Consider the following 25,484-nt stretch of genomic DNA (forward strand, 5'->3'; position numbering starts at 1 on the left):
ACTAAGAATGCAGGATCCCAGATTCAAAAAGACATACTCACCCCTACGTTTATCACAGCACTATTTACAATAGCCAAGATATGGAAGCAACCTAAGTGTCCATCAATAGATGAATGGATAAAGAAGAGGTAGTACATATACACAATAGAATATTATTCAGCCATAAAAAGACAACAAATCCTACCATTTCCAACAATATGGATGGAGCTGGAGGGTATTATGCTAAGTGAAACAAGCCAGGAGGAGAAAGACAAATGCCGAATGATTTCCCTCATTTGTGGAGAATAACAGCAAAGCAAAACTGAAGGAACAAAACAGCAGCAGACTCATAGACTCCAAGAAGGGACCAGTGGTTACCACAGAGAAGGGGGTAGGGAGGGTGTATGGAGGGAGGGTAAAGGGGATTAAGGGGCATTATAATTAGCACTCACAATATAAATAAGTCACGGGGAAGGCAGTATAGCACGGAGAAGACAAGTAGTGACTCTATAGCATCTTACTATGCTGATGGACAGTGACTGAAATTGAGTGTGGGGGGATTTGATAATATGGGTGAATGTAATAACCACAATGTTGCTCATGTGAAACCTTCATAAGATTGTGTATCAATGATATCTTAATTTTAAAAAAAAGATACTATTACAAAGTCCAAGTAAGAAATAATCACTTGGACTAGACTGGTGGCAATTAAGATGGAGAGGAGGGAATGAGTGCAAGACATATTTTGGAGTTGGATTCAGCAGGATTTGCTGAGCGATTGGATGTAGAGAATAAAAGGAATCAAGGCTGACACCTAGGTTTTAGGCTTTTGACTTGATTAACAAGGTAGACAATGTTGCCATTTGCTCTTATGGGGAAGACTGCCAATGGCCAGAGTTTTGATGGGGAAGAAATTAGAAGTTCTCTCTTGGACACGTTAAATTTAACATCCAAGTAGAGAAATCAAGCAGACAATTGGCTGGAGCACAGAGTGTCTGTGTAATTGTCCAAACCAGTTGTGGTAGACAGAATAATGGCCACCCCCAAAAGTATCCACACCATAATCCCTAGGACCTATGAATATTTACCTTACATGGCAAAAGGGACTTTGCAGATGTGATTAAAGTTAAGGACACTGAGATGGGGAGATTATCATGGTTTATCTGGATTGGCCCAATCTAATCCCAAATCATTAAAAGTGGAAGAGGAAGACGAAAGAGTGGTTCAGAGAGACTCAAGGATGGAACAAGAAGCAGAAGAAATAGGGGGTGAGAACTTGACTCACTGTTGCCGGCTTTGAAGACAAAGGCGTACAGGAGCCAAAGAATGAGGGTGGCCTCTTGAAGCTGAGAATAACCCTCAGCTGAAGGAAGGAAGCCAGCAAGGAAACAGGGACTTCAATCCTACAGTTGAGTTCAGCCAACGACCTGAATGAGCCAGGAAATGGACTTACCCCTAGAGCCTCCAGAAAGGGATGCAGTCCTGCTAGGCACTTTGATTTTAGCCCCATAAGCCCCGTGTCAGACTTCTGACCTACACAACTATAAGATAATACATTTGTGTTGCTTAAGACACTGGATTTATAGTGATTTGTTAGAGCAGCCATAGGAAACTGATACACCAGAACACTATTAATGATTATGTCAGGATACTAAGTGTAAGCAAGGACTGTCCTGGGCAAACTGGGACAAGTCTGGAGTTCAGGGGAGAGTGGTAGCTGGAGATAGAAATTTGGCTATCATCAGCAGATAGATGGTGGGGTCTTTATCTGGGACAAAGAACTGGCCTACCTCCCTACTTAAGCAAGGGAAGAGTGATTTGTTCATTAAAACTCATAGCTGGTCCACCTAAGTATTTTTCTTAGTATTAATAAAATCCATCATGTATTGAATGCTTGCTATGTACCAGACTGTTTAGGCATACATTATCTCATTTGATTGTCCCTACAGTCCTTTGAGGCATAGGTACTATTCCCATTTTACACCTAAAGAAATTAACTTTTAAGAGGTTAAGCAACCTACCCAAGGCCTGACAGCAAGTGGCAGAGCCAGTATTTGAACTACAGCAATCTGGCTCCAGAGCCCACCCTCTAGAACACTGGGCTCAATTACCTCTTGCTTCCTATTTTGTCCAAGATTCCCAAACTCAGATGCTCAAATCCATTCAACCTTAGAGATACAAAGGAAGAGGAAGAGAGCTATAGAATCTTAGAATTGGAAGGGTTACAGAACTCTCTTTCCAGCCAACAGAGCAATCTCTCTGCAGTGGCCATTTCCTATGGCTGCTCTAACAAATAGTCCCTAATGAGTGGCCATTCTGCCTCAACTCTTAACATTTCCAGTGACAAAAAGGTCCCCAAATGATGAAGCAACCCATTCCACCTTTAAGTTGCTCACATTTTAGAAAGTTGTTTCTTATTCAGCTGAAGTCTACTTTCATGAAACTTCTACCGGCTGACGTTGATTCCATATAGTATGTCTAATTCTCTTCTACCTGAGAGTTCTTCTATTAGGAAGACAGTTATGACATCCCTCCTTCACCCAAAGCTCTTTCCCAGTTAAATATCTCTCATTCATTCAGCCATTTCTCCTATGACATGATTTACAGGCAGTTCACTTCCCTGACCACCTTCCCTGAATATATTCCAGTTTGTGAATATCCTCTTAAACCTGGCATCCAGAAGTGGGCATAAAGCTCTATGGGCCAGCCAGCAGAGGGGCTGAAAGTCTACCTGAGCTGTTCGCCATCTTCTTGGCCCAACTCCAGACTCATTAGCGTATTTTGGCATTGCCAACTCACAGTCAACAAAGGACGCCGCCCACCCCAGTTATTTTTCACACATCCTACCATTAAACTCTAGCTCCTCATCCATAAATCCTCTGAACTTAAACAAAGGATTTGAACCCTTTATTGTGGTCCTTCCTATTTTATAAGCCTGGGTTTACTCTGGACTTTAGCCCTTCTGACTCAGTTCCTAGAGGTTTGTGATACACTTTGGTCTTTGTCCTTGGATATCTAGACCTCCTTCTGTGATTTGTATATGTACTTTAAAAAATCTGAGCTCATCAGAGAATAATCTGTAGGGACATTTCAGTTTATTAGATATCTCTCCCTTTTTAATTTCTTGTTGGAATTTCTCCAAATTGTATGGGTCTGAATGTTATCTTTCGAATTCTTCACCCTCTTGAGCTGTCTTTTTCTTTTGGTATTTGGCCAAAAGATCATATTTATCTTTTCTATGATTCTTTCCAAGTCTACCACATGCATGCACCAACATGTACACACACATGTTAGTTAACCTATCTGACCACACCTAGCATTCTTTTGCTTAACAGGTCCAGATGGCACGATCTGTTTCCCCAAGATTCTTGTCACTTTCACTTTACTAACCAGATCTTCCTTATTGTCAGGATTAAGCCTAGTTTAGCAATTTACCTCACTGATTCTTCTGTCTTCTGAGAACTATAATTATCAGCAAGAGAGTCAAGAATTTATCCAGTGTGTTGCTATCAGAATAATGAAACTTCCAGCAGATAGTCATTTGGATGGTCTATGTCTCTGATCACCACTTCCTGCCTATGTGAATGTTTATGAAGTACTATTCATAGCTTTTATCTACCTAGGCGGTCTCTCATATACTTCCACAACTACAATCACTTTCATTTCTCCCTTTCATTTTCCCTGAGTGATTTTTATCCTCCAGCCAATGAATTATTGGTTAAAGCTTCCTGATGTATTACCACTCTGCTCTCCTTCTACATGGTGTATTTCTTAAGCAGGCTTACCCTTCCTGTGCTAGATGCCAGTAAGAAGTCCCATTCTACCATGTTGGAGTGATATGTATGAAGTTGCATATTCTTGCTTGTATTAACATTTTACATTCACTTTGTTACCCATACTCTGGGTGTGTTGGTACATAGAGAATTGAGGCCTTATGTATCATTTCTGACCCCTTCCGAGTTTTTTCTTGAGAATTACTAGACACTATCTTAATGTTAGTTCCTCTTTCTTAATAATATGTGTATGCTACATAGCTTCCAGAAACACAATAGTTACTAATACAGAGCCCCCACTATGCTTCACTAGAGGAATCAATGTTTAATGAATTGACCAGCCATATATCATTATCAACACAATCATCATTATCATTAATATTACACTCTATTTTCCTGGGTTCTTTTTCCTGGTTTTTTTTTCTTCCGACTTAATTTTTTTTAACTTTCAGATATAAAAATGTTGCACAAAAAAATAGTATAAAGAATTTCCATATGGCCTTTACTCAGCTTCTCTAAATGTTAACATCTTACCACTGTAACTAGGAATGCTATTGGTAAAATACTATTAACTAATCTACAGATATTCAAATTTCACCAATAATACTACCAATGTTCTTTTTCTGGTCCAGGATCCAGAATCACACTGCATTAAGCTGTCACTCTTAGCTTCCTTTAATTTGTGACAGATCCTCATCTTTGTCTTTCATGACCTTGACACTTTTGAGAACATCCAACTCCTTGAAGTGTGCCTGGTCATAGGCAACTAGGAGAGCTCCAGTTCACAGTGGATTTAGCAAAATACCAAGTCATGGCATGAAATTGCCTTTAAATGACCCACAGTGTATTTCATCTTCAATAAAACTACATTTAGGCACCCAAAGACTGAAAAGGGACAAATTCTATGTAATTATTTTACCATCTTTTTGTGGAGAGATAGAAAGCTGACAAAACCATAAATGTGGAAGTGCATAAAACAGTGAAAGAGCTTTGGGATAGAATATAGTAGTGACATCATGCTCAAAGGGAGTAGCAGATGTGGCCAGTGAAAGGCAGAAAAAAGTTACATCAATGATGGGGACGCATATCAAAGAGTAATTAACATTTGAATAAAAATGCCTTAATGAGAATTTCCAAGAGTTCCTACTTTTATTTTGAAATGGTTCTAAACACCACCTCCCTTTAAATAAAATGCTCTGTAGATTTTGGGTTTAGGTGTTAATTCTTTCATCAGTAGAGACAGAGGAGTGACTATCACTTCGAGAGAATATACCCTATCATTGAAACCATACAGCAAGGTCATTTCTGTATCCAAGCTGCATCACTGTTATAACCAGCTAATGAAAAGTTAGCAGCCTCTCATGAACACAGATCAACAAAACTGGATTCAAAATTGCTCTTCTTTGAGCACTTGCAGTGGTGTATGCTCACTTCGGATTGCGGGGGTTTTTGGGAAGACTAACAGTTGCAAAGTACCTGTAGAGAGGAAGGGCCTGACAATCCTGGAGGAACCCTAGAACTGGGCCTTTTAGTAGGCAGATCTGGAGAAGGTGGGAGAGGGCAGGAAAGGAAAGGAAAGGATATGCCTCTTATGTCTTCACTGTGCTGGGCACCTTGGGTTCAGTTGCAGCTGAGTTTGCAACAGTTACCCTTATTTTTATAAACACTGTGTGATTACTTAGACACTGGATCTGTGATTACACTCTCTGGCTCCTGTTCTCAGCATGAGAGATTGCATTCAAGCTAACAAGCAGGTTTTTGAGGACGTGTGACAAATGCTTACCCAGTACAGGGATGAGGAGCTCAGCAAGCACTTGTCCATTGACATAATGCCTATCTAATTCTGTTGATTCCTCTAAACTTTTCTGGAGTTCAGAAATCTGCTGAATCTAAGAGCACTTTACCTGGGATCCCAGGAGCCAAATGTCAATCTAGTTCACACAGCCCCTAGGCTTCCTGATACAATCAATCTCTATTATTTGGCTTCTGGCTAAAATAATTTCCCCACCTCCAGCTGAGGCCTTTGGACTCTCTGCCAATTCCTGGCAAGATCTTTGTTAAACTATGTTTGCAAATTGGAGTCTGGAGCACGCTAACAGTGTCCCAGCTCAGCAATGCTGTCCCCCCAATTTCCTCTGGCTTCACGAGCGCAGCACCAAAGCAGTGCCTGGTCTAGGAGAGGTGAGGCACTAGCCTTGGTGCAAAATTTAAGGGGGGCATCAAACAACTTAGTAATCAAGATGAACGATTTTTAATGCACTATTCAAAAAAACAAAGATAATGCAAAAAAAATCCATGATGAATGAATTACCACAATTTAAAATAAAGACAGGATCCCACCCTGCACTTGCATAACCCTGCCTCACGTGCCTCATCCCTGGTCCCAGCCTGGGGCTCCAATTAAACTTTATTTACAGAAACAGGCGACCGGCCAGTAGACCTATATTAATTCTTTAAAATACTACACTTCACCCTTGTCCCGGCCCTGCTCCAGAGGTTTTTGTCCAGGCACAATGACCTCACCCTCCCTCCCGACTCCCAGGCCTCTCCTGGGGTCCAGCGTCCCGGTGCCGGGTATTCCCTGGGGCCGCGCATTCCTCTAGCCAGGTCAGGTGCTGCCGGAGAGCCGGGCTGGCGCGGAGGGCGGTCCCTGGGCCGACTCCTCGGCCCCGCCCTCCAAGCGCTGAGCCACTCAGGCGCCTGGCCGCCCCGCTCTGCGCTCGCCCTGGCCCGCCCCCTACGCCAGCCGCCTGGGCGCCAGCTCCCCCTATATAAATCGGCCATTAGCTTCGCTCCGCCCCAGAACCCCGGAGTCCAAGCTGCTTTCTAACGTAGTCCCGTTGTCGCCCGCCTGGTCTTTCGTTTCACTATGACAGATGCCGCCGTGTCCTTCGCCAAGGACTTCCTGGCAGGTGGAGTGGCCGCGGCCATCTCCAAGACAGCGGTAGCGCCCATCGAGCGAGTCAAGCTGCTGCTGCAGGTACGTCCTGGGAACAGAAAGCCAGACGAGGAAGTTGGGGGCGGGGGAGGGAGGGAGTCGCGCAGAAAGCGGTGCCCCGGGGGGAGGGGACGAACTCTTTTGACCTGTCCAGGGAAGTGGCAGCGTGGGGGCAGCGGTGGCCGCAGAGTCAGACCAAAAAGCGAACTTAAGAGAGGTTCTTTAGCGACCTGAAGCTCTGGACCTGAAGGGGCCGGGAGCGGCGGGAGGTGAGGAGGACCAGGGCCTTGGCATCCCGGAGGCAGCGAACTCGGATGGGGCAGTCCAGGAGTGGCTGTCCCCCCGGGTCTTGGGTCAAGGGCGAAGCCTGAAAGTCAGCGCTAGAAAGAGGAACACCTGTCCTTACTGGAGACCTCAAGGTCGCTGTAAGGAGATAACAGCTCGGGGAGGCCATGCGGCCCGTCTACTGCCGCGCAGCCAGAGGACGCGCTCAAACCTCGCCGGGCCGGAAGCCGGCGCCGGGAAGCGCATGTGCCATCTGCATCCGCCCTGCGCAGCCCCTGACGCGTCCCCGCCGCCAGCCTTCCTGCGCGGCGCGCTCTCCCGCTCGGGCTCTAGAGGGCGCGCCCGTCCGGGCGCAGGGGAGGTGGCCTACGGGTCACCTTTAGGAGAGGAATGGGGGCGGAGTGGGAGGAAGCAGCGCCCGAAGAGCGGAGGCGTAGGCCACGGTCACCAAGGTGACCGCGCCCTACATGGGACTCGTCATAGTGCCTGTGAACCTAGGTCTGAGGTAATGACCTTTCTTCCACGTCTAAAGGTCACGGGTCAACTTGAGGGATGCCCCCTTCCCACCGAAAGGGGCAGAGGCTTATCGCTTCTAATGGTGCACAGCACCTCTTCCACCAGTAACCTCATCAGAGTTAGGAGTGTCCAGCCTGTATGATATAGAAGAATAGATTTGGAGAAGAGGGGAGCAAACTTTAAAGCATTTTGAGATATTCCTTCTCCATGCTTATAACACTCCCTGTTGGCCCCCTTTTTCCCTGTCAGGTGCAGCATGCCAGCAAGCAGATCACTGCAGATAAGCAATACAAGGGCATTATAGACTGCGTTGTTCGTATCCCCAAGGAGCAAGGAGTCCTGTCCTTTTGGCGTGGTAACCTGGCCAATGTCATCAGATACTTCCCCACCCAGGCTCTCAACTTTGCCTTCAAAGATAAATACAAGCAGATCTTCCTGGGTGGTGTGGACAAGAGAACCCAGTTTTGGCGCTACTTTGCAGGGAATCTGGCATCAGGTGGTGCCGCTGGGGCCACATCCTTATGTTTTGTGTATCCTCTTGATTTTGCCCGTACCCGTCTAGCAGCTGATGTGGGCAAAGCTGGAGCTGAAAGGGAATTCCGAGGCCTTGGTGACTGCCTCGTTAAGATCTACAAATCTGATGGGATTAAGGGCCTGTACCAAGGCTTTAATGTGTCTGTGCAGGGTATTATCATCTACCGAGCTGCCTACTTTGGTATCTATGACACTGCAAAGGGTAAGTTTGCTCTGTTCTTTGAAGCTATGTTCTTACGAGACAATTTAAAAGGTCACTGTGCCATCCTGATTTTCCAGGAGCCAGAGGCATTTTTGTAATTGCTAAAGGAAGCCAAGGTCATCCAGTACAAACCTTGTGTATGGATGAGATATTGGGGATATGTGGAAAACAAGAAGTCAGTAAAACTCTGCTTTCTGGTAAAAGTGTCTCTTTTCCATTCTCAGGAATGCTTCCAGATCCCAAGAATACTCACATCTTCATCAGCTGGATGATCGCACAGTCTGTCACTGCGGTTGCTGGGTTGACTTCCTATCCATTTGACACTGTTCGTCGCCGCATGATGATGCAGTCAGGGCGCAAAGGAAGTAAGTTCCACGGGAGCAGAAGATAAAAACGTGGGCATGGGACAAACTTGGCCACAAACTTGTGAGGCCTATGTTTAAAAATGGCAGTGCACTGAGCACGGGCTGGGGTTCAGTGTTGTTTGCTGCACAGCTGCCTTTGCTTTGAGCACGCTCTTGGATGCCTATGAATGAGGGTGCTTAAGTGGTATTAGTGGATAAGACCAAGGGGGTAGTCTACATATCCCTGCTGTTCTCTAGTCATGGCATTAATATTTCAGTATTGCCCATGCTAAGTGTAAATGTTGGGTTTTAAAAAACTGACATTAGCTCTTTGAGGTTGGGCTCTGGTTTAGTCTAGTAAATCTTTGGACTTTCATCAGCCTTTAGTCACCCACTCCATGTCTTTATTCTTTGCAGCTGATATCATGTACACAGGCACACTTGACTGCTGGAGGAAGATTGCTCGCGATGAAGGAACCAAGGCATTTTTCAAGGGTGCATGGTCCAATGTTCTCAGAGGCATGGGTGGTGCTTTTGTGCTTGTCTTGTATGATGAAATTAAGAAGTTCACATAAGTTATTTCCTAGCCTTTTCCCCACTGTGAACAGGCATGTCGTATTATATAACATATCTTGAGCATTCTTGACTGTCGGCTGTATTTATCAATGGCAACTGTTTACTGGTTGAAAATGGGAGCAATAATATTCATCTGACCAGTATTCTCTTAAGCCATTTCCATGATGATGATGGGACTCAATTATATTTTTTATTTCAATCACTCCTGATAAATACATTTGAGGAAATAAAAAAATCTGAACTGTGATTTTGTTTGTGACTTACTTTCATATAAAATATATTTTGTACTTTAGTAAGTGCTACATTTGAGTAAATGCTACATAATAAATGATACAGTCCTGAGATGAAGAGCTTTCTTTTAAAACCAATCTTTAGCTATCCACTCATCAAAGAATAGCTTGGTTGTGTGACCCATTAACACTCACAATACATTAGCAAAATGAGATTCAGGCCCAATGTAGACAGAAATGATTGGTCCATGACCTGTGGACAGTCATAGCTGAAAGAGCTTTCTTCAAAAAGTACTGTGTGCCTACCTTCCCTAGTCCTGTAGTTATTGAGAAATACAAGCTGAATAGTTCACTTTAAAATGGTTCATAAACATGAATTTCATCTCATTTAAACAAAAAAAAATGGAAATATAAGGTAATCAAGTTTAGCTCAACTGCCTTCCCTCATCCATCTTCACCTGGCTCAAGCCATTTTAATTTAAATCCCATTCAAATCAGGATTATAGCTGGTACAGTTAAGCAGTGCTGAGATTGCACTGCTGATAAAGATTAGGAGAGACAACCGCCATGACCCCAAAGCTTGTTTACCTAAAGGAAATGTATCTGCATTTTGCCTAAAATTCTAATTAACAAGCCCAGTCAATGTGAGGATATGGCTTCTTTCTGATAAGCCTTTATTTGGGGTCTACATGAGAATGTTTGCAATTTCTGTAGCTCTTAATTAGGCTTCAAATCCAGTGGTTTTTGGCCTGTAGCAAGATTTGTATGAAGAATAAAGCATTCTGGCTGCCAAGCCACAACATTAAAATTAAAATATAACAAGATAGGTGATAGACTTGCACAGATAAAACTCATTCCTAATGAACATTGCACACACTGGCATGTTTTAAGCTCACAGATGGGGTATACATGAAATGCATTAATGTGCAGGGCATCCTAGAGGGTTTTGTTGCATGCCCCCTAGCCAAGCACCTGAATCACAATGCAACTTGATAACTCTTTGCAGTGTATATGTGTATCAAAATATTCAAATTGTACACCTTAAATATATACAGTTTTTATGTTAAAGATAACAAAGTTGCTTAAAAAAAAAGCTGGTATCAGAGCAGCCTGGATTCTGCCATTTACTTGTGTTGTTGGGCAAATTATTTCCCTAAGCCTTAATTTTCCTCATGTATAAAATGATAATAATGTCTGCCTCAGAGGGTTGTTACAAAGATAAAAGTTATGCAAAGCATCTACCATAGAAAACATCTATATAATAAGCATTCCAGAAACAGTAACTCGTAATTATTAAGAGGCAGTAAGATTTCAAGGTCTCCATAATCAGAAGTATCTGGATTTGAATCTTGGCTCTGCAGTTTACTTAGCTGTATGACCTTGCGCAAGTCACTTAATCTCCCGAGTCTGTTTCCTCATCTGTGAAATGGGTATATAATAGTGCTAGCCATATTTCCTAGGGGTGTTGAGTTATGAGTTGGGTAGTGAGTGAGGGTTAAAGTAACAAAGCACAGAGAGCGATAAAAGTATGACATCATCACCTAGTAAGCACTCCAATGTGAGTTTTTCATAATTAGGCATCCATTTTGTTGAATGAAGATTTGCCCAAGCAGAGCACTACTTAAGAATGCATTCAAACCCACTGTTCCTTTTCTGCAACAGCCTACACATATATTGTGTAGAATTTATATAAAATAAGCTTCAGCCTAGGTCTTTCGCAGTTATAGATTTTGATCCTGAAAGGGGATAAGCTCTCCACTTAGGGCTGCAAACCACACTACAAGAGAACCCAGACCCCCTTTGTGGTTATTACAATAGATGTGGACTCACTGAGCTGGCAGCTATTAAAATAAACCTAGGACCAGACATTAATGATCAGAAAGCAAGAAGTGGTGCCTCCTACAATTGGGTGGCCGACATGGATGAGGGTGTTTTTTTATTTCTATTCTTGTTGTTCAATGATTTTCGAAATTTAATTTAAAGACAAAGTGGTTTTAATCTCTCCAAGCTGTGCAGGATAGCGCTATAGAATTCATTATACCCATTATGCTCATGTGAAAATTGATGGTACACAATCTTAGCAACACCCTAATTTATGCCGTTGTTTTGTTACTATTCAATGCATAACAGGATCCGTGAAGCCTGAATCCAGGTGAGAGAGCTAGAATACAGGTCAGCCTGCGCACATCCGTGCTTCCCATTCCAGGGGCCTCTGCACTCAGTCACTGGAGGCAGTGTGCTACGGATGCTCTGGACCGCTGGAGAAAAAACAGGGGTGTCTCCCCACAGGGGCAGTTTTCGTGTATGGTAAGTCATTTAAGCCATTATTTTCAATAAAAAGAGATTCTGGATATGTTAGAGAGTCTATTACACAATTTGAATGCATTTTAAAAACATAAGCTGTAAAGAGAGTTCTTGTGTACAGAGGGCCATATCTGGCACTGTCCCCAGACCCGTGGGGGAACCCATTCAGCCTCCTCTGCCATTATAGATACTTCTGTAGAACATTTTTAAAAGTACTGCTATACTGGATAATAGATTTTCAAGCATCAGTGCTATTGGGGTAAATTGCATTTCTCCTGGGAAGTTTGTGAGCATAGTATTTCTAATTTGTGTTTTAGATTTTAAACACAGTTCATATCTGTACATGGTGAGCGAAGTCAAATAGTAAAAAATATATATAAAATGTGAAGCAAATATCTCCCTGTCCTGCCTCTCCCATCCCCTATCCCCCTCCTTCAAAAGTAAGTATTGTAAACGGGTTCTTGTATATCCATTCTAAAATATGAATGCATAGTGTTGTAATAATAGCTGGTTTGTTTTCATCCGAATCATATTCTGACCACTTGGATTCAAAATGGCATGATTCTTTTAGACCAGTATCACACTGTGGAGTACCAGGGCTCACAGATGCTGTTGGAAGCAGAAGGGTATAGAAGGGGTAGCTTCTGGACTCCGAGCAAGGATTTCTAAGTGTGAAATCTTTTATTAAAACCCTAAACTAGTACTTACCATTTGGGTTTTAGCTTTGGTGGCTCAGTGACCTGGGGGAACTAACACCAGAGCCTTAGGTTCTCCTCTAAAGTCCTTTCCAGTTGAGATATTCTCTGGATCCTTCATTTTTACATAAAGCAGAATCTATGAAAGGACTGAGACTAGGTGATTTAATCCTTTCAGAGAACATTTTAAAATATCTAACACAGTTGTAAGTAAATAGTCTCTGACTCAGAGCAATCATTTGCAGACTGTGTGGGTGGCTTGGCTTTGCCAAGTAAAATTACAAATGTAAAGATTTACATTAATTTCAGGACCAAGAAGCTGAGCAACCAAATTACAGCACGGAGTTTGGGTCAAAGGTGATCTGATTTACCTCAAAATAATTAACATCTGTCTTTTCAAAGCCTCATCTTGTTATGTGTAATGTGCACTTCGGTATGCAGGTGGAGATTTATTTGAACAACAAATATTAGATGCTGCAATTTCTGGTCACAAGAAATGCCTTGTGTTCCACTTAAAATGTTTGGAGGAGCTTTCCCATCATTTCAGCCATTATTTGCTTTATGTGCAAGTGAACAAGTTCAGATCCATGATGCTCTTCTTAGCCAAAGGCTTAAAAGGGCCTTTGGTATCCTGGCAACGAATATAAACAATGTTCAAGCAACAGACTGGGTGGTTGTTTTCTGTGGATCCTCTTCAGAACAAAACTGAGTTAAATAAAGGAGTCTGTCAATCCATGGCTTTTCCATGACTGTCAGTCAAAGGGACCATAGTGGAAGAGAGGTCTTATTTTGATGGTGAGCATCCATGCTGGGATTTCATTTCCTTAGGCAACTTTCATAGGCAGGCCGGAAAGTTAGCACTGTAGATATTTAAGAGAACATACCATATCTCATCATATGAGACGTTCCACTCCTTTTTTTATTAGACGTTCTCTAATGTTTTCACTCCCAGAATGGAGATGGCTATAGCTGTGAAGACATAACCAGAGCAAAGTATGTGTCAAATCCCTGTTGACAGACCAACTTCTGAGGGCCTCATGCTTGAGAGTGAAAAGGAAAACTCTCCTGTTGAAATGAGCACCAGTGCCCTGCTCAGCAAGGAGCAGAGACATCTCATGGGGGACAGAGGCCGATGTACAGGGAGCTTAATGATGCTTCAGCTTCAGAGCCACCCCTCACAAGGGCCCCTTTGCAGCCCTGGGAGGCACCATAACAACATATTCATTTGCTCATAGGTTTTGTAAAATTTTCAAAAGATACGTTTGTGTTGTTTAAAAGAGGGCTCCAAATTATATAAGTGCTTACCCCCAACCACACCTGCATCTGCTCCTGCTGGTGGTGCTGAGTAGATGAAGGAATGGGGAGCCAGCCCTATGCCTCAGGGCAGAGGAGTGACCCAGGCTTGGGACTTCCTTATCACCTGATCACCCCACTGCTCCCCAGGTTCCTACTCAGGACTCACTCATGAGACTCTTTTGAGCTAGAGGTCTCATTTTCAAATACCAAACTTTCTCACATGACAACTATCCAACTTTTACTTCACAGCCCTGTGCCTCAGTTTCCCTATTGGCATAGATGGATAACAACAGTACCTACCTCATAGGAATAGTGTGAAGATTAAAGGGGTTAATAGGAGTAAAGTGCTTAGAACAATGCTGGGCACTTGCTTTACACAATGTTGTTACTGTCTTGTACTTTATTTTCATTTCATTCATGCAAGACTGGTGTAATGAATTTATCCCTGACCTATATGTTTTCTTAAACAGTATCAAAAAATGCCACATGTACTATACAAAGTGACTCTCACACACACACAAAGAAAGAAAAGGTTGTAAAGAAAGAAAAGAATACTTCTGGAATGGACCAAATAGGAACATGTGGTTATAGTGATAATCCTGAACTCTAACTCAGAGCACTTATTTTACAACAATGATTATGAAAGGAAGCAAAGGTCAAAAATAAATCCATCCTGCCTTGCTGGCCCATGGGGGAGTGTGTGATCATCAGGGTCCCCTTTGCTCTTATAGTATTTCAAGGAATCCATGAATTCCTAGCCTGATTTTCCAACCCTATGACTTCATTCCCTTGGGAAAGAAGCTGCTAGGAAAAGGCAATGGACTGAGACCTCTGAATTCAAAAGATCTCCTTTCACTCTTGCAAATTAAACTCAGGAATCCATTTATTATAGAAACCAACTGTCATCATGGGTTTACCCTGGAAGTGAAGGTTAGGAGGTAAAGAAGCTTGGGCTTCTTGGTAAAAGCATGCTATTTACCAATTAGGATGGAAAGCTGGGAGTTTGGGCAAGTGAAATTGTAATCCCACATCAGTTCCATTTTTCTCTGTCTCGGGTTTTATCACTCCTCACCGTGGGTTACAGTATCGGTTTGTCCACCAGGAAAACTGGAAAGCAACTTATCTCATTTCAGTTACAATATCATTTCTTAAGTCTTCTACTAGTATCTATGGCCCTTTTCAGAATTTCTGGAGCTAAACAGGTTGGATTAAGTTAAACCTGCTTCTGCTGATTAAATAATTGATACAACCAAGTACCAGTGATTTCTCTAAAACTACAGAATCAGGACCATAGCTGATTATTTTATTTTGACCTGTTATATGCCAAATGTTTTGCTAAGCACTTTATGTAGATTAATTCTTGTGATCCTCTCAACAACCCTGAGAGGTAGGTGTTATGATTAACTCCATTTTATGGCTGGTAAAATTGAGGCTTGAAGAGGTGAGGTACTGTATTCTGAGCTGCCTGACTTGACAGAGGTTTCAAAGAGAACTTCAAGGTGATCCTGTCCAACTATTTATTGTGAGTCATAAAATATATTAAAATATGAAAGCCAGCTAGTTTCAATACCACCAACAAAATCCACCTGAAAAATACGAAATAGAAATTGTAATAATAACCAATGCATTATTTTTACAGAGCCCATTTTTAGAGAATGGGTTATTTTCTATTTTCAGCCAATCTAAGAATTACTGTTGTAAAAAATTGCTTGAACCTAAAGCTCTTGAGTTAAATTTTATTTTGGTCAAGTTCAGTGAACTTTCCCAGGACAGACCTTCTTTTTAAATGAAGGCTCCCGGCAAAGAATGCTGAGCCCCTCTAAGTCTACCTGCCTGGGGTTGGGATTATTAGGCTATCGGCTAAGGCCCCCACAGCCACCTGACCTTGCTTGGCGCCCCCTCGCTTGGTGAGGCCACCCCTCACCTCTTACCAGGGCTGGCTCTCAGACAAATGCTGAGGCCCGGGCACTGGTCTATTTCCTCTGATTGCACCTTACATGGAGAAAGAGTAACATGCACCTCTGGTTCTGCTACTCTTTCTGCGCATGCTCTACAGCCCCAAACCAAGCCACTTGCTATTCCCTAGCCATGCCATTCACTTTCATATTTCCAAGCTTTGTTGTACTATCACTTTCGCCCGGCCTGCCCTTCCGTGCTTCCATGCCAGGGTACAGTCCTTCAAGACTCAACCCAGAACACACATCCTCTGCCAACCTTCCCAGACTACCAGTCAGTGCTCACTGCTCTCTCCTTCGAACTGCTAAAGTCATCTATTTATGTCAGCTCAGGGATTTTGTTGTTTAATTTGTGGTTGTATCCCCAGTGCTTAGAACAGTGCCCGGCACATAATAGCTATTCAATAAAATAATTGTTAAGCAGATGAATTACAGTATTTATTTCATGATATGGCAGCTAAGTGTTTGCTTGTCTGTCTCCAGTTGGGGCTATGTCTTTTCCCTGCTTACATTGCCAACAGAGAGCACAGAACTTAACACACAGTGAATGCGTGGTAAATATCCACTGTAGGGAGAAATGAATGAATGAACAACATATGGAATTTGTTCCTTTGGTTAATGATAAGCATGAATGAATTTTGGCTAGATCCAGCCTCTTGCTTCCTGGGAACAATTCTGCAGTAATAAACTGCACAGGGCCTTCCTGACTTGGCATCTATTGTTTGCCCATTCCCTGGGCTTAGAGGGAGGATAGGGATACAGCAGGGGTCTGAAAGTCACTGGCTTCCTGCTCTGCTGCTATATTGTCTGTGCTAGAGAACTAGAGAGCCCAGGACCTTGGGACTCCCTCCCCAAATCTATGTAAAAAGATAGGTAGGACTCCACACCAAGGGTTCCTATCATCTTATGAACATATGCTGCCCATTTGATCATAAGCCCCTAACACAGAGCCCTCCACATATTGAGTACTTGATGGGTATCTGGTTGTGATGGTGACAATGCTGAACACTGCCTGCCACACAAGATGACTCAGGCCACTCCAAGGGGAGAGGAATAGGAGGCATGTTATTGGGGCACCTGAGGACGCAGCCATCCAAGCTGTACCAACTGCACACCCACATGCCTTGTTAGGGCTGATTAGCCCAGACATACTCCTGTGCTGAGGCATGGTGTTCCCAGCTCTGACGAGGGCCCCAGACACTGAAAGCCAGTGAGAACCCTACAGTAAATGTGACCCTCTCTGACCTGAAAGCAAATGGATTTGTTCTCTTTCTCCCCCAACCCCCAACCCCCCCCCCCCCAACCAACCTCACTCTCTCTGCCCCTAGGTGTACAGCAGGGGCTTGGTCTCTTCTGCTCACCCATTGTCATTCCTTGAGCTCTTTACTAGGGGCCAGGCATTCTTCTATTGTGTGTGGGTTCTCTCATTTAATCCTTTCAACAGTATTATGACACAGATACTATGATGACCATTTTCCAGATGAGGTTAACTGGGGCCCCTGGCAAGCCGCAGAGAGGACCTGCAGCTACAGACCCTGGAAGCAGAGCCCCAGCCCTCCTTAAAGAGGGCCAGGAAGCAGTGCGGTATGATGTGGCGCCTGGAAAATGACCAGGGAGACCAGAGGAAGACCAATGGTTCAGGCTGGGAACCATCGGCCTGTTTGGGGACTGACCCACTGTGAGCAGCGAAAGGAGAGGCCCTTCCTACAGCGCTTAAGCACATGCCGGCCTCTTTCCTGCTGTGAGACTATGGGCAAGGTACTAAGCTCTCAGTGCCTCAGCTTGTTCAACTGTAAAATGGGGTCGTGAACAGATTAAATAAGTTAGTATTTGCCAGGTGGATGGAACAGAGCTTGGCACAGAATGTGTGCTTACGTGTGAAATGACCACTGGACTCCCTCAAGGGCGAGCTTCGTCCCAGGTTTTTTCAAGGGAAAGTTTGTAGGGGACGCTGTCAGCGTGTTGGCCTCAATGGTCTTTGAAGCGAATGCAGGGAGGAGCAGAGGGAAATACCAGCTACCGCTACGGGTAGAACTGAAGACAGCTAGGAGAGAGGAGGGCTGGGTGCGCCCTGAGGGGAGACAAGGCCGTTCTGAGCCTAGTGGAGAGTGAAGGCACAAGGCTGGATGAGAGACACAGGCTGAGACACTGGCGGAGCGGCGGCCGCCGTAGCCCCCAAAAGTAAAAGTGCGCCAGCTGCCCGCCGCCCGCTCGCAGCAGCCTGCAGGAGGCGCGCTCCCCTCTTCCCAGCCTGGGGCTGCCTCCGGGCGCTGGGAGGGCTGCACGCAGCTGCTCGCCGCTTGTCTGCGGCCAACCCATCTCCTCCGCGAGGCTTCCTCTGAGCAGTGCAGCCACACTCTTCCTCCCCTGAGCCTCCAAAGTATCATCTGCACTTGCATCATTTAGAACCTGAATGTGATGGCTGGTTTGCCAAGTGTGTGGATGTATTGGCTCCACAGCTTTATCTTATCTTGTATTTCTTCTGCCATCATACACAGCCCCTGGCACACTGGTAACTACACAGGGAGTGCCTGGCAAACACTTGACTTGCTTTTATCAGGTCTTACTGTAGTGACTCTGTTGGGGGAGGAAAATTTTCCCTCGACCCTTCAAGGTTCCTCCATCTGGTCTGAATTATATTGACATGAGACAGATTAACAGGAGAAAATCAAACTTAACTTCATAACTATACAATCCACACACATGAGATTACAAAGACAGGCAGAATGAGGAATATGTTATTCTGAACTACAGAAAAGGGAGTAAGGGTCTGGGGCTTCAACAGGAAGGAAAGCAATTCGCAGGAGATGAAAGAGAGTAAATATTTGGTAAATAAATGTTTGTTGGGCCACGCATAAACATGGGACCTAGAGAGGAATTTTAACAGACTTTGCTAAATTCCTCCGTGTTAACCACCCTAGTTCGTATTATAATACAGTTTATCTATGGTAATGGCTCCCTTCCTGGAGCAGGTCCTCTATCTAAATCCTTTTGATGCAGTTAGGGGGAAAGTCAAAGTTTGTCCCGAATCCTTTGGGCCTGACTTGCTTTCATCTTGAAAGAATCTGCATGCCAAAGTGGCACATTTTTGGGTGACCTGCCCTTGGCCCCTACAACTCTAAAAGGAGACTCTCAGAGTTCCTGATATCACAGAGCCCAGGGGTGGCAGAAGGGGCACCTAGCAGGATACCTGCATGGTCTCAGTCTCCCCCACTAGACTGCAAGCTCCAAGAAAGGGGGACAGAGCCATGCCTGGCTTGTTCATTCCTGTCTCCTTAGCCATGGCTAAGAAGAAAATGCCCTATAAATATTCACTGAAGAAATGAATGAGTGGGTGAATGTGGCAGTTTGCAGAGAAGACATGAACTGTGGAGTCAGAGAGCCTTGAGTTTGAGCTCTGGTTTTGCCAGTTATTGCCTGGGTGGCTTCGGGCAAGTTGATTAACATCTCTGAGACTCTTATCTCCCTTCTGATAATAATATCCCCCTCACAGGGTTGTCCTGGCGATTCAAAGACATAACGTGTATAAAGTGCCTGTTGCAACCTGCAGCTGGAGCAGAGTTCTGGGGAGTGCTTTGTATACAGTAGGTCATCAACCAGTATTTTTGGCTGAGATGAAGGTTGGGAAACTTGAACTGTCTTCCCTGTAGGCAACAGGGAGTCTCAGATGCCAAGTGGGGTGTTGGATGATTAGTGTGGATGTGGTGTGAAGAATGGGCCTCAGGGGAGGAGGGGAGGAGGCACAGCTGTGAAGGCTGCCACAACCAGGAGATTAGGACAAGCTACGGTGATGGCAGTGGAGATGGAAAGAAAGGGATGTTGGGAAAAGGAGAATCAAGATCTGTTATTTTTGAAAGGAGAATGCAGGAGATAACTACAGATTAGCAGAGGAGAAAATAGGTATGAGCTCAGAGAGATGCAGCAACCTGTCGAGTGGGTCTTATCACAGAAGAGCAAGGGGCTAAGTGCTGTCTGGAGCCCCCAAAGGGTATAATAATCCAGAAGACTCACAAGAGGTTCTGCCATCCCTGGTCAATGCAAGTCTCAGTGGCTAATTCTCAGACCCTGCAAGATTTTCAGGTAATTGTATTTTTTTCAGCAATTTTTAGAGGCTGCCTATACTTTCTTCTCTTTCTCTTCTACCAAAGTGTCAGAAAAGCAGTCCACCAGGGGGCAGGTGATAGCTGGCAGAATCCAATTTCCATGGAAATGCGGTGATACTGAAAAGCAGTCTTCCCTCCTAGATGTTGCAGCTGTCTGAATGAGCAACAAACAGGATGTTAGTGGCATTCATTTCCCCTGCCTCATTAGCAGGAGCTGCACTGCCAGAGGTGTGTAAGTTGTAATGTGGCCATGAGGTGAGCACTGGGAAGCCAGAGGACATTGGTTATTGTTCAAACTTGGCACTTTCTCCTGCTTCTAGCTCCTGCCCACCTCTCTCTCACAAGGCCAAGGAGGAGCAGTCTGATGCCCAGCAGGCCTGATGGTGAGAGCAGAGCTCCTGTGAACAGATCAATCAGACACATGTCCACTCCAAGCGGAGCCTAGGATCAGGAGTCAGGAGGTGGAAATCCAGAAAAAAATCAAAGATTCATTTAAGGAACTGAATCTAATGGAAGAGAAAAGGCAAACCCACATTGGCTCAGAGAGTGTTTTGGGGATCAGAGAGATCTGGTTTCAGATGCCAGCTCTACCACTTCTTAGCTCAATGTCCCAGGACAACCTATTTAATGTTCTTGAGCTTCAGTTTCCTCATCTGGGAAGCAGGGTAGAGTAATAAATGACAGCACCCTCCTCATGAGTTGGTTGTGCAGTTTCAGTGAGATAATGTGTAAATAAGATAGTGCCTGGAAAACAGCTCTTAATACATGCTAGCTGGAGTCATTGTTACTGTTAGCAATAATAATAAAGCAATACAGTACATATTGAATATAGAAAAAACTTGGAAGACATAGTAGTAGGTGAGTAGGAGGTGGGTTTTATCCTGAGTTGTTGAAGGAAAAGAGGCAGGAATTGTGAGAGCAGAGTGGGGAGACCATCCCAGGCAGAGGGCAAGAGGGGATGTCTTCAGAGTTGGTGAAGAAGGAGGTGGCTTCACTCTACTGGCCCACTGGGTCTGCACTGGCAAGGACAGGGGCTGCTGCAATGGGACTGAGAAGCTGCAAACTTTCTCTATATATATTTGCATATATAAAGAGAATAGATTTATTCTAGGAATTGACTCATGTGATGACGAGAACAGGAAGTCCCTAGATGTGCTATCTGCAAGCTGGAGACACAAGAAAGCTGGTGGTGTAACTCATCTGAGTCCGAAAACCTGCGAACCAGGCAGCAGATGGCCTAAGTCCTGGTCCAAGTCCAAAAGCCCGAGAATCAGGGACGTCAGTGTCCAAAGGCATTAGAAGATTTATGTCCCAGCTCAAGCAAAAAGAGCAAATTTGCCTTTCCTCCACCTTTTTGTTTTCTTTGGGACCTCAACAGACTGGATAATATCCCCCTGCATTGGTGAGAGTGGTCTTTACTCAGTCTACTGATTCAAATGGTAATCTCTTCCAGAGACACACACAGAAATTATGTTTTACCAGCTATCTGGGCATCCTTTACCCTATTCAACATATAAAATTACCTATCACAGCATACTAAGGAAGGTCAGAGCCCCAGTGCTCTGTCTCTGCAGGCACAGACCCAGGGGAAGTAAACAAAGGATACGGAATAAGAGTCTTTGTTCTGGACCCCAAACACATATTTTGAACTCTAAAATGATGACCCAGTGAGACCTAGAAAGCGGTTTCTATCCACAAAACCCTCAGGTATCAGCTGCAAAATGCTCATCCCCAGGCAGCACCTTCCCCGCCCCCAGCCCATCCCAGTGGGCTATAAACTGCAAGGAGGTTCTTGACATTTAAGATCAGGGCCTGGTCTGACCTTCCATTTCCATGCTGATTTTATAAGCTTAACTTTGCCTGTTAGCAGGTCTTTTTAGGACCTTGACTCAGGGCCAGCAGAGCTGGGTCTACTTCCTACCTGCCCAGGGTATGTGCTCATATAACCCTTGGTTACACAGGCCGTTGGAGAAAAGCCTCAGCCTAAATAACTCCAAACAGATAATAGAAAAGCCACTTATATTTAGCTTTAGGATATCATAAGTGATTTTTTGGCAGTGTATTTCCCTTCCTAAGGATGGGTGGATTAGGCTAATATTAAAATTAACTTTATGAGAAGCAGTACCGCAGAGTGGTTAAAAGCCTTTATAGCACAGCCGTTGTGGGCTTATAACCACACGGCCAGGTTTCCATTCCAGTCACCACTGCTATTTATTTCTGTCTCCAAGGCTTTCTCTTCATCTATAAAACAAGGTAGCCAGAGTACCTTCCTCATCGGTGTTTGTGAGGACTGCATAAAATATAATGCATGCAAACCACTTACTGTGACGCCTGGCCTGTGGAAGCATTCCACAAGGGGTAGTGATCATAATTAGCATCACATTATTATTATTTCCCCAGTAGACCCGCTAGGCCTCGGGAAAGGGAGCCTGAAGATAGCCTGGGGGAGGAGCATGTGAGGGAGTCAGACCAGGATTAAAAACTGTCTGCAATCCGGAAACAACACTCCACACTAGAAAACTGACTTGTCGGCTTGTTATCCTGAAAACCACCAAAACCTACTTTCTCCACCCTTGTTCCTAGGCTCGTGCAATTTCCTCAGCAGGTTTACTCTAGAGTGAGTGGGTGGCGTAGGCCCGAGACCAGCTGGAGCCTGCTGGGAAACACTTCTCTGTGCCAGGGCATAGGCTCCGCTGTAGTCCAGTGTGTGTTTGCAAGGTGAATGGTTGTTACCCATGCAGTCACCTTTGTCCATGAAGGGTGGCGGCAGAGGAGGACGCCAAAGCCCATGGGAGCATAAACACCCCTCCGCCTTGGGCAGGGCTCACCCGCCTCCACATCCTTGTCAGATTATGCTTCCTTGTGTGATGTGCTTGGAAAAACGATTAGAAAATAGACGGGGTTTTTTCTACATAGGACATGGTAAAAAGACCTCTTGGAAATAATCAGGGCTAAAGCCTGAACTGTATTCCAAGCCAGGAAGACAAATTGGTGAATCCGGTCTTTATGGCCTGGTTCCTCCATTGTTGCCAACCCTAGCACTTTGAACAAGCCCTTGTGAACTCTTTGCTTCTCCACTTACACAGCTACACACTTGTCTCTCCCCTCTTACTTCATTTACTTTTTGCACAGGTAATATATAGCTAATTTAGGTCACTAATAGCAAATTCACCAGGCACACAAAGTTTGCAGGACCGGCTTCATCTCCCCGCCCCCATTACCTTCCTATCCACCCGCAAGTGATCTGTGTTACCACAGTCTGCTGTTCCCCCCCAGAGATAATCTATATATACAAGCATATACTATGTTAGCACTAATGGTAGCATTCTTATTCCCAGTGTATTCTCGGTGTCTAGCAGAGTGCCAAACACATCGGCCTTCCCAAAAGTTTGTTGGTTGAATATTTGTTTGCTCCCAAGTTTGTTGCCTCATCCCAGCCCTGGGTGTCTGTCCTGTCTAGTTGATATTTCCACAGGCATATCAACATGTTACCTGTTTGGGCTTGCCAGTCTGGCTGTACTTTGTCAGGACTGAGATTTACACAGGGGCTGCTAGGGCCTTGCTTACTATAAACAACTCATTATATTCCACAATAGAACTCTGAAACAGAACCCTGATGTACTCATTTTCTTCCCTGCTTTATTCTGTGTCAAGCCCAACCTTAGCTTTAGTGGGGGCTTCTTGGTGGTGGTCTTTGCCTGAGGCTAGGATTAAAGAGATTTTGATGCCACGTTCATCTTGGTGGAGTCTCTAAGCACACTCAGCTCAGATTCTTGGCTCAGGAGATAAAATGCAGGAGTTTCATGTAAGAATTTATTCACTATGTAAGAACTCATTCACCGTGTAAAAACTTGTTTGTTATGCTTCAGAAGATTGGAGACTGACGAGAATTAGGCTTGAGATGGATTAATGATTGTACATTGAGCATTGACCCCCCTATACTGAATTTTATTGTTGTTAACAACCATTTGATCAATAAATATGAGAGATGCCCTCTCAAAAAAAAAAATGCAGGAGTTTCTGAATCACTGCAGTATGCCTCAGCCCCGGCCAGAGCTGGCTTTTCCAGAAGCATCCAAGCATGTAGGCATTGAGTGCCCTCATTCTCTCTCTCCCTCCTCCTAATGTGACGAGGGGACAGGTTGGACTCCTGCATGTGATCCATATAAAAGGGCCAAAGGAAGAAAGGAAAGCAGGGTCTAGGAGGTTTGCTCCTGGTCCTGCTGTATTCTCATAAGGCTTACAGACCCAGGGAGGCAGCAGGGCAGAACAGTGAAGAGAACAGAGTTTGGGATCACATTACTTGGGCTGGGGTCCTGACTCTGCCACTTATCAGCTGTGTGACCTTAGGCAAGTTATCTAACTTCTCTGAACCCCAGTTTCTTGAACTATACAATGGGGATGACAACTGTACCTACTTTAAAGGATTACTATGAGAATTTAATGAGTTAATGGACTGCAAAGCATTTAAAATAGTGCCTGGCACATGGGAACTGCTATATAAATGCTTTTGAAATAAAAATAAAACTTTTAATGGTACTGGTTCCTGTGTTAGATCCATTTCCCCTATTCCCTGACCGTAAGTTTCAATGCTTTCGCTTACTGATCTGAGACCCTTGGTGCACTTTTTTCCTATTGGGAGAACACTGAATGCTGTGCTGTATGGTGCTTCCCTTACACCCAGGGGAAAACCTGAAAAATAGCCTGTTTCTAGGTTTAAAATCTTGTATAAAGGCAGGATTGTGCTAGCTAAAATCCCTACTACACTGCCTTTTGCTTGGGGCTGCTCTAGAGGCCCCACTCTACCTTTAGAGTGCTGAGCCCTCCTGAGAGCTTCTTCAGCCAGGGCCTTCTGGGAAGAGTTGCTGTGGCTGCTGAGCTAGGCGAAGCACTTGGCCTCCCCAAAGACCTTGTGTGCTGCTATGGCAACAGGCCTTAGCCCTGGAGGATTGCAGAGCAACACATCAGTCTGGGAGCCAGCTCCAGGTCTCAATGGTCATCAGATGTCATTCTACCTGATTGGCAGGCTGTGCTCCAGATGTGAGAGGTGTCCTTGCTCTTCAGAGGGCTGGGTTGTCAGCCCAGCTCCTCCCAGGCCTGCTCTCCGGACATCTCCTGTTTCTGCATTATCCCAACACAAGCAGCATGCCTTCCAAATGTCCTTGCACCAGAAAGACATCCAAAGTCAGCTCACTGAGTCAGCTCACATATAGCTTGGCCAGGGGCTCCTGGGGAGGTTCCATGAGAGGTGCCAGGGACTGGCATCCAGGAAGCCTTCAGAGCCTCAAGAATGGGTCCTGGACAGCTCTCGGTCACGTTGGCTGACTCACTCAGGTCTTGACATCTCTCAGTGATGGGAAACCTAATGACCACAGCCACATGTGCCTTCTTTCCCTGTGGCTTGTGCCCAGGCAGGGTTGGGCCCAGCTGTGCCAGAACAGCAGGGGTTCAAAGGACACACCACAGGGTTCCCAGGTGCTGCCCACACAGTTAAGTGCAGTTCTGTGGACATGGAGAAAAAAGCGTATCCTTAACAATGTCGTGGAGGAAAAATTTCCCTCTACCCTTTAAGGTTATTCTAATCTGGTCTAAGAATTAAATGGACGTGAGACAGATTAACAGGAGACAATCAAATTTAGTTATGTACGTATGAGGAAACTACACAATCAAGAGATGCCACAGTCAGGCAAAATGAGGTTGTGCATCACCCTGAACTAAAGAGAAGGAGGTAGGGGTCTGGGACCTCAACAGGAA

General features: G+C 44.6%; 1 protein-coding gene across 1 annotated transcript; it reads left to right on the plus strand.

Annotated features, from left to right (window-relative positions):
• The first annotated feature begins 6,522 nt into the window (after positions 1-6,522).
• On the plus strand, positions 6,523-9,394 carry SLC25A5 (solute carrier family 25 member 5). Its single transcript, XM_017644885.3, has 4 exons — positions 6,523-6,732; positions 7,741-8,227; positions 8,452-8,592; positions 8,989-9,394. Exons 1-4 carry the CDS (start codon positions 6,622-6,624, stop codon positions 9,144-9,146), a joined length of 897 nt encoding a protein of 298 aa, XP_017500374.1. The 5' UTR covers positions 6,523-6,621; the 3' UTR covers positions 9,147-9,394.
• The last annotated feature ends 16,090 nt before the right edge of the window (positions 9,395-25,484 follow it).

The sequence above is a fragment of the Manis javanica genome, chromosome X (assembly GCF_040802235.1).
Source record: "Manis javanica isolate MJ-LG chromosome X, MJ_LKY, whole genome shotgun sequence".
In the NCBI taxonomy this organism is placed as follows: Eukaryota; Metazoa; Chordata; class Mammalia; order Pholidota; family Manidae; genus Manis; species Manis javanica.